At 35.2% G+C, this 10087-nt stretch overlaps 1 protein-coding gene across 1 annotated transcript; it reads left to right on the forward strand.

Moving 5' to 3' along the window:
* The first annotated feature begins 5928 nt into the window (after positions 1-5928).
* On the forward strand, positions 5929-6348 carry LOC126747047 (uncharacterized). The gene has a single exon (XM_050455529.1). It carries the CDS (start codon positions 5929-5931, stop codon positions 6346-6348), a length of 420 nt encoding a protein of 139 aa, XP_050311486.1.
* Positions 6349-10087: the final 3739 nt, after the last annotated feature.

The raw sequence follows: 10087 nt of genomic DNA on the forward strand, positions 1-10087 counted from the left end.
TATAATTTTCGATAATACATATCTATTTTTCTTTACTTGTTGGTTATGCTTTTCAATATTTAATCGGTATGCACTATTTAATTGTTGCCGGATATCTTGTTTACCTAATAAATTAAATCCTAATTTAGCGGATATGTGTAACTTTGAACATTGATGCTTTTTAAGTTTTTCGGATAAATGAACCAAGTCCACACCACATTTTGTCCATTTTGATGCCTCATCCCCATATAATAAACACGGAAAACAATAAAGAGTGTTAGTAACTGAACTCCCGCAGAACCAGTCTGTTTTCTCGTAAATGTCCATTTTAAAAGACCGTTTATAGTCCCGATTTTTGCCTTTGGTTACGTTGCTTATAACTATATTTGGCTTTGGACGACCAATATTTTTTATTTTTATCCTCTCCTCTAACGAAAGTAATGAAAATTTAATTGTTTTTAAATATTCCACGGTGACGCTGCTCACCGGTCCCGCCATTCTTCATCAAAAAATAAGAAAAACAAAAAGTCAAAAAACCAAACAACGCAAGTACTTTCCAATAAATAAGTTAAGTATTAAATAGCAATACTGCCACCGATTTAAAAACAAAAGATCAAAAATTTCGCGCCAACACTCCCAATCATACAGTAAGATCACAACCAAACTGTGCACACGGGCGAGGTAATTATCGCAGCCTGTCGCGGGGCAGCAGGCATGCAGGGACCAACGGCTCTACCAATCAGAACTCGGGGCGCGATGAGCATGATCGAGCAGTGAACGACAAGATGTGGTGAGTCGTTACCGCGCGTTGTGCGGAGTTTTCGCGTGTCGCGGTAGGTATTGAGATGGATTAGAATTTAAAATAAATACTTAATTGCGGTTCTGCTATTTCCTATTTAAATTCTTTTTTAGATCGAATAAAAATAATATTAATTTAAGAATGATATAGAATGTTTGTTGTATGTTTTCTGTTTGTTAAAAAAAAATATTATGGGAGTGCACGTGCACATGTGCACTTATTGAGGAACCGCCACTGATTTTAGTTTACATATGCATAATTGTTATCGTATAATTATATTACTAAATTTATATTGCACACAAAATTTAATTTAAATGTTATGTAATTTTTGTTATTATTTTGTTCTATGAATAAACGCATAATGCATATTATTTAAATTAACCCATACATATATTTTTTTTTCTCTGTCATAAGATTACATCTGTCCAGATTGCAAATTCTTTCAACATCTACAGGGCGTTTATAATCTGAGACGAGGCTGCGAAGTATAATTAGAAAATCAATTGACTTACCTGTAAGGAAGAGTGATCCTAATTATACGAGCAGCCTCGTCGAAAGATTATAAACAACCTAGCCCACAAGAATATTCCTTTTTACCCACCCCTAGCAATCTGGACTCTTTAACGCGTCGTCCTGCGTGAGCGACTAGTTCCGTCCGATGCGGGCGGTGCGGCCGATCCGAATTTATCAAAGTATAAAAAACTATAGCGCTGTCCTACGTGCAGTCGCATTGGTAATAAAAATGTTTCGTACGAAATTCGCGCGGTATGTCCGATCAAATTATTTGATTTTCCTTCGCTTGTCTTCCGATATGATTACGTTGTAGTTTCTGGTTTACCCTATCCATCGATACGCGTACAAAGCAAAACAATTTTTATCGCCATTCCGGCCAGACTCACACATCGTCATTCTGTTTTGCGTATCCGTCGAGTTAGCGAGAAAATAAAATTGTGTCGTACCGTATCTCCGGGAGTGAAATAAATTGTTTTTACTGTTTGTGAATTTAACAAATAATGTCGAAACGTAGTGCCTCACCAGCAAAAATTAGGAGTAAAAGGCAAAAAATTAGCAAATTACTACAAGAGTTGGAAATATTTAAGGAAAAATTTCAAAGCTTATCGTCAACCTCGGGTAAGTTATGAAATTTTTTTTTTTTTTAGAGATGTATAACTTTTTTAAGGCCGAGGGCCTATATTGATGGTATTTAAATCATCGGCTCTTTCTCTAAGGCCTTTTATGTTATATAATTGTACTATATAATTAAGAATTTAATTTAGTCTACCGTGGGTAGACTGAAAATTATAGAACCGTGGGTTCAAATGTGTATTAAAATTGGTCGTGGACCATACAATTTTCATTAAGAAGACATCTCTATTGTTTTAGAGTCTTCTTCGTCTGAGGATGAGAGTGATCACCAGTCGCCAGTACATTCAGGACTGGAAGACATGCCAATTTAATTAACTGATAATCAAGTAGATCTCCCCTCTCGTCCGCCTACACCTCAACCTAACATTATTCCTCCTCCTACCTTGGAGGTAACACCGTCAACGCCATCAACCACTGATTTTTCAGTGGCGTTAGGGGCGAAACCGTCTGACATTCAGGTTCAGGGCCAAGATCTACGTGATGAGATTGTATCAAGGTGGGAATTTTATCTCAAAAAAGGTGTTAAGAAAGAAGAAAGGCAGAAAATATTAGATAAGCATCCAATACCTAAGAATTGTCAAGCACTCAATCCTCCTAAAGTGAATGAGGAGATTTTAGACTGCTTAAATGATTCCGTCAACAAAAAAGATTATTTTTTAAAATCGTTACAACATCAAATAGGTCAGGGGTTGACGGCGCTAGGGGCAGTTATGAACGACTTTATAAAAGAAAATCAATCACACGTCTCAATTGTCAGGCTTAGCTGATGCTGCATTACTATTCTCTAACGTACATAATGTTTTATCAATGCTCCGTAGACAGAATATTATGCCTTCTTTAAATATGGAGTCTCGAAAAGTGGCGTCATCTAGCCAATTAGACACTTATTTGTTTAGTGTAAAGTTTGGGGAAGCAGTGAAGAACAAACAAAATTTAAAAAAGATCAGCGAAGAATTGAAAAATAAGTTTACCAATTTTGGCCGACCAGGACCAGCTGTACCGAGTACATCTTCATCTAAGCACCCTCCTGCGAACACCTCTTCTCCACGTTATTTAAACTATCGGCGAGGGGAGAGGAACGTCAGAATGAAAATGGACAGGACCATTTACAAGCCAAAGAAACAATCAGGGAATCGGCAACAATTCAGGAAACATTAGCACCGGTAAATACAAAATATGCAGCTTGTTTATCACGTTATATTCTTACGTGGAAAGAATTAACTAGTAATAAAAGTGTCCTACAATGGATTCAGGGTATTAAATTGCCATTTAATCGTGAACCCCGCCAAAAGTTTTTTGCTTCAAGAGAATACTCTGAAAAAGACTTAGATCTTTTTAAAAAATCATTAAGTGAGCTATTAGAAATTGGTTTTTTCTTGCCACGAAGCCCAATGGAAAAAAGAGATTTATTTTAAATTTAAAAATGTTAAATAATTATATAAGACTTAAGAACAGTTCAAAAACTCCTCACGAAAAATTGTTACGTAACAAAAATAGACTTAAAGGACGCTTATTTCCTGTTACCTATTCATAAAAAGTATAAAAAATATTTCAGATTTATATTGGAGGGTCAAAAATATGAGTTTAATTGCCTTCCGTTTGGGCTTAATATTGCTCCTTATATTTTTACTAAAACTATGAAACAAGTAGCAACATTTCTACGCCTTCAAAATGTTTTATTAATAATATATTTAGATGATATTCTAATTATATCCAAAAATAACATTGAATGTGAAATTAATACCAAGCTCACAATTAATGTTTTAACTAGACGTGGTTTCACCATTAACAAAGAAAAAAGTCAATTAGTACCTTCAAAAGAAATAACCTATTTGGGGTTCACATATGACCTTAATAGAATGACACTTTCCTTGCCTATAAAGAAAACAAGGTTAGTAGAAAAATTGATTTCAAAAAACTTAATGAAGTCAAGAATTAAAATCAGGGAATTTGCAAAAATTATTGGACTTCTGGTAGCAGCAGCTCCAACCATACCTCATTGTCGCCATCATATAAAAATATTAGAGCGAATAAAATTTAAAGCTCTAAAAGGGAAAACATATAACGATATAATGCCTGTATCTAATGAAATTATAAAAACTTTAAATTGGTTGTTACATAATTTAAATGGCTCTGCGGAGATTAAACCTAAAAAATTCTCTCTAGAAATCTTTTCAGATGCGTCTTTTTCGGGTTGGGGTGCCAATTGTAATGGTAAAAATTGTCAAGGGTTCTGGAACAAATCAGATAGGCGAAAACATATTAACTACCTTGAAATAAAAGCTTCCCTTTATGGATTAAAATCTTTTACTAAATTAAAAGAAAATATTAGAGTTTTACTTAGAATTGACAATAAAACTGCAATAGCTTGCATAAATAAAGGAGGTAGCGTTAAATATCGTAATCTAAGTAAAATAACTTACAATCTTTTAAACTGGTGCGAACAAAAACAAATAACAGTTTTTGCTTCCTATGTTTCTTCTAAAGAAAATAAGGAAGCTGACAAGGGTTCACGACAAACTTTTGTCGGAACAGAATATGAGTTAAATAGCCAGGCATTTCTAAAAATAGTCAAGATATTCGGGCAACCAGAAATAGACCTTTTTGCAACAAAATTAAATACAAAATACAAAAGATATATCTCATGGTTCCCTGATCCAAATTCCATATCAGTAGATGCTTTTACATGTTCTTGGAAAGAAGAATATTTTTACGCCTTCCCTCCTTTCTCTATGATATCTAAAACTTTGGATAAGATTATTCAAGACCAGGCTACAGGAATTTTGGTTGTTCCTGCGTGGCCCTCACAACCCTGCTACCCCTTGTTTGTAACCCTGTTACTTGACAAACCTTTAATTTTTAAACCTAATAAAAAATTATTACTTTCCCCTTTTAGAGAACCGCATCCTCTTCACACGAAAATTCACCCTGGTGGCAGGGAAATTGTCTGTGTAAATATTATAAATTTATTTTATTACTTATAATATTATTCATTTACGGTATTTTTCTTCGGTGTTTAATACGGTGTTTTTGTTAAATATGGAAAACGAAGAACCTTCGACAAGTTGTGTCCCGTCGCCTGCCAAAAAAGCAAAAAGACATTATTTCACTTCTGCGGAATACCAACTAGTTAAAACTGTATATGAAAGGGTTCGTGCTAAAAATCCCGATTTGTCGGTTGAGGACGCGGCAGAATTATGCGGAGATTTGACAAAAGTTAGTTCCAGAACAGTTTTCAGGTCTCTTAAAGTTAATGAAAACAAAAAAAAAGTAGAAAAAAGGGGCAGGAAAAAAATTGTTCTAGATGAGGACATAAAATATATCATTAGGCGAAAAGTGCACAGATTTTTTTTAGAAATGAGATTCCAACTAGTAAGAAAATTAAGGCCGAACTTGATAGTGACAATTATTATTTACCTAAAATTTCCGTTGGTGTTTTAAAGCGAACATTACGCGACCTAAATTTTCGTTATTTAAAAAGGAACCGGAAAAGTTTTTTGATTGACAAAAAAGAGATTGTTTTGTAGTGAAGGAAATATTTAGATGAAATTCGTAAACATCGGCGCGAAGGAAGAAAAATTTATTATACCGATGAAACATGTCTTAATGAAGGACACACCCGTGGAAAAGTATGGCAAAACTTAAATGTAACAAATTTAGGGCAAGCTTTTCTTGATGGGCTTTCCACGGGATTGAAATCGCCTTCTGAAAAAGGTCGTCGTCTAATTATTACCCATATAGGTAGTGACTCTGGATTTTTGGAAGGAGGTCTGAATGTTTTTGAATCCAGAAAATCGGGAGACTATCATGAAGACATGAACGCTGAGGTTTTTGAAAAATGGTTTTCGTCCGTGTTGAAGTGTATGCAGCCCGGTTCAGTTATAGTGATAGACAATGCACCTTATCATAGTCGGCGAGTGGAAAAAATACCCACGACTGCTTGGCGAAAAAATGATATAAAAGATTGGTTAAAATCAAAAGGCGATATAAAATTTGACGAAGACATGCTTAAGGCACAATTGCTTGATATTGTTCGTGTCCACAAAGCACAATATATTAAATATGTGGTTGATGAAATGGCGCGAAACAGTGGGGTTACAATATTGCGGTTACCGCCGTATCATTGTGAACTTAACCCGATCGAACTTATATGGGCACAAATAAAAGGCGAAGTGGCCAGCAAGAATACAACGTTTAAATTAAATGACCTTAAAGTGTTATTAAATGAAGCTATCGGTAATGTAACACCCACCAACTGGCAAAAGTGCATCGAACATGTGGTGAAAGAGGAGCAAAAAATGTGGGATTTGGATAATCACATTGAAGTTGTTGTGGAACCACTTATTATCACTCCTGGCTCTGGAAATAGTGATAGCGATGATTCTTCTTCAAGTTCTTCTGATGAAACCTCTGATAGCAATTAGCGCGTTTTAACCATTATAGAGGTACAATATTTATTATTTAAAACTTGTTTATTGCAACAAAGTTTCCTTTATATCGACGGTTAAACGGCAAAAGGCCCTAAGCGGCAAATTTTGTTTTTATAGGAAAAACTTGCAAAAATTTTATTTTATAAAATGTATCTAAAATTATTTTTTAGGTTTTAGAAGCATATTGTCAGATATTATACACTGTCGTTAGTCCTTGAATGCAGACCCATCTATTTTAAAATAATTAAAATGTTGATTAGGCCTTTGTAACTTACACAGATTTATAAACCTTATAAAGTTATGTGGGTTAGGCCCATAACTAAAGTACCATTTTAAATACCTACCTTTACTAATAGGTTTAATAAAATTAACTAATTTAGACATTAACGTCTATATTTTTGGTTTAAAAACCAATAGCATTTAAGTATTTATTAGAATGTAACAAAAGTAATGAAGTAATGAATCAGAATTTTTTGTTCTTTACATTTTTTAAAACTCTTCAGTAGGATTGTCTTCTTCATCGGACTCAGGTAGAGTTAACATCATTTCTCCTTTTCCAGTAAGGTCCTTATACTCATTTTGATATGCCATAGGTATAATATTTTTTTCACACATTTCGAGGATGCTATTTAATTTCTTTGCTGCTATTGACAGCGAAGCAATGTAAAGTGGAGGTAATTGCATATTTCTGGATCCACGTGTATCCAAGAAAATGAAATTGGGGGCATCCTTAAGAGAATATTTAAATTGGACTTCATTAGATTCTTTAAGAAAAGTCATTTGTCTAATGTCTAGATATTTAATTATGCTTCCACTGGTGTCTTTTTTTATTTTGTCGGGCCAAAATCTTTTTTGTATGGCTTTAAAATCATGAAAATCACTGTAAGTTAGTGTTATAACTTCATACGGGCGAGGATTTACTCTGGAATTCCTTATCACTGTTGGCCATTCACTAGGCGCCCATACTAGCATTTTTTTGGTATATAATTCAATAGACCCATAAACACTGTTCACCTGCATGTAAGTGTGACCAGGAATTAAAAAAGTTATCTTTATTGATATTATTACATTCTTAGAAAGCTTTAAGAAAAATGGGAGGAGCGCCATTACAGCTCTATTCTTATTTTGTCCACTGCATGAGTCACAGTACAAAGCTATCTCTTTTGTTCCCCCGGCTTCATCGACAAGTAAAAGGTATTTATATAAAACAGAATATACTTCATTGCAACCCCTTTTAGCATCACTTTCTCCGCATAAGAAACAGTAAGCATTCCGTGTCCCTGCTTCGTAAATGGTTTCATTATAAACTGCGTATCGATTATAATAGTAATGTCGCATATCTAGTTGACCGTGTGGTGTGCTCAAAACTTTCTGCATATCAAAACTGGCACACAAAAATCCCTCATGGTTGGATTTTTTTTGATCGACAAGGTAGTGCTTCTTGGCTAGTTCTTTTTCTTCAATGTGGGCTTTGTATTTTTGTTTTTTTTCGTCTGATGCTTCCTGCTCCTTATATTCAATGCAAGTATTGCATTTATCTTTTCTAGGAGCATGAAAACCTATATTAAACTCAAGCGTGAATATTTTTCTAAAAACAGACTCACTTACAGTATTAAATTTATTTTCATTCGCCCAAGTCTTGTAAAATGTATACAATCTTTTGATATTTTTGAATTCAACCGGTAAGTACTTCTTTGTAGAACTGCTCCTGCAGTAATGGGATGGTATTGCAGGTAGCATTTTTATATATTCCAAAACATGTTCTCACTTTCTCGTGTTTCCTCTTTTGTTTTATTTTTTGGAATTGTGTTTTTACCTCTTCTATCGTTTTGGGGAGTTCCTTAGTCGTTTTATGGGTACAAAGCCTGCAAACTCGTTTTTCGTTTATACACAATGTATAAAGAAGAAACTGCCTGCACACTTTCTCTTTGGTATTATTTTTAGGTAAATTATAGTTCTTTGTTAGAGTTAGTCGACTTTCGATGTTTTTTGTGTATTTTCTTTTAATTTTTTCAATGCTAACACAGGATATTAAAAATGAATTATGCTCTTGTGCATTGCCCAGCTTCCAAAATTGGTTAAAAATTTCTTCTCGTTCTTCTGCTGAAAATTTTATTGTGCAATTATGTTGACATGATTTGCACGGAATCGGCTTAAGATGTCTCGCAGGAATAATTTTTTTCTTTGAAGACCAGTACTCTTTGTCTTCTGCACGTAACTGTTTGGCAACCTTTCTTTTATTTGTTTTTTTTTTGTTTTCTTTTTCCATCGTCGCACAATAACATTTATCTCTTCTTCGTTATTATTTATTTCTTCTTCATTATGAGCTTCCATTTTGTTAGCCACCCTTTAGATATTATTTTCACAATCATTTTTTTTCACTTCGATCATGATGAATAAACACTTCAAGTGCTTTTCGATCATTCTTTTTCTCAGTATTATTTTTAGTTGGTCTTTTCCTTTTAGTATGTATTTCTTCATATTCTTCTAAGTCTGATGATTCTGATTCTTCTGTTGTATTGTAACTACTGTCATGCATATCATCGTTGGATTGAAAATTATGTTTTTGAACATGAATAATATCAGCTTCGTTTTGATTCATCTCCTCAATCTCAATAACATTTTGTTCTAAGTTAAACTGCGGCTGCTCGAATGCTGCCACCACTTGGTCGGCGAGAGTTAGCAATTCATCATCGTCAATATTCATAAGATTTTCAAGTTCTTTTACATCTCCTATATTATTTTCCTTGGTAGCCTCAGTTATCAGTAGTAATTCATCTTTGTTTGCCTTGTCTTCATTCTCATTTTCTATTATATTTAGATCTTTAACCATCAGTACCATTTTCTTAGTTCTGCTTTTTACGTTTGCCATTATGATCACAAATTCTGTAAAAAAAAGCCATGCTAAGTAAGTACAATAATTTCAAAATACAAAATTAAAGAAAATTTGTTACAAAAAGGCCTATCCCTCAAATATTTTAAAGCAAATGGCCCTAAGCCTTAGTCATACAAAGCAAAAAGCCCTAAGCCACATAACCTCAAATTATTCTATTTTGAAATAATTATTATTGCAACATGCTAAATATACGAGGGGCAAGTAAAAAGTAAGGTTCCCAACGCTGTAGCTCCGCCGCGCGTGTTGCTAGGCGAAATCCGGCAACACCGCCGTGTGCGTCTGTTCCCCCTGTTCATTCCTAGCGGCCGGGAAAGTCGCTACAACGCTCAGTCGGCTCAGTGCCGGCCTGACAGCCGTTCGAGATGGAGCCCGCAATCGCCGTCACCGCCAGGTGCGAGATCCGGGCAGTGATCCGTTTTCTCAACGCCAAGAAGTTACCGCCTGTTGAAATTCATCGGCAGTTAACAGAAATTTATGGGAAAGCTTGCATCAGTGTGCAACACGTCCGTAAATGGTGCAGGGAGTTTTCCGGAGGACGAACAGACATTCACGACGAGCCAAGAAGTGGAAGGCCATCGGTGTCCGACGACGTCGTGGCAAAAATCGAGCGTCTTCTCCAGGAGGATCGGCGAGCAACGCTTCGGGAACTGGCTGAAAAAGTGCCTGAGGTTTCAGAGAAAACAATCGACAACATTTTGACTGAAAAACTCGGTTATCGCAAGGTGTGTGCGCGGTGGGTACCGCATATGCTCTCAGAAACCCACAAAGAGAACCGCGTCAAGTGTGCTCGGGAGTTTCTTCAGCAATGTGCCGAGAATACCGAAGAATTTTTGGACT

Source organism: Anthonomus grandis, chromosome 18 (genome assembly GCF_022605725.1).
Source record: "Anthonomus grandis grandis chromosome 18, icAntGran1.3, whole genome shotgun sequence".
Classification (NCBI taxonomy): Eukaryota; Metazoa; Arthropoda; class Insecta; order Coleoptera; family Curculionidae; genus Anthonomus; species Anthonomus grandis.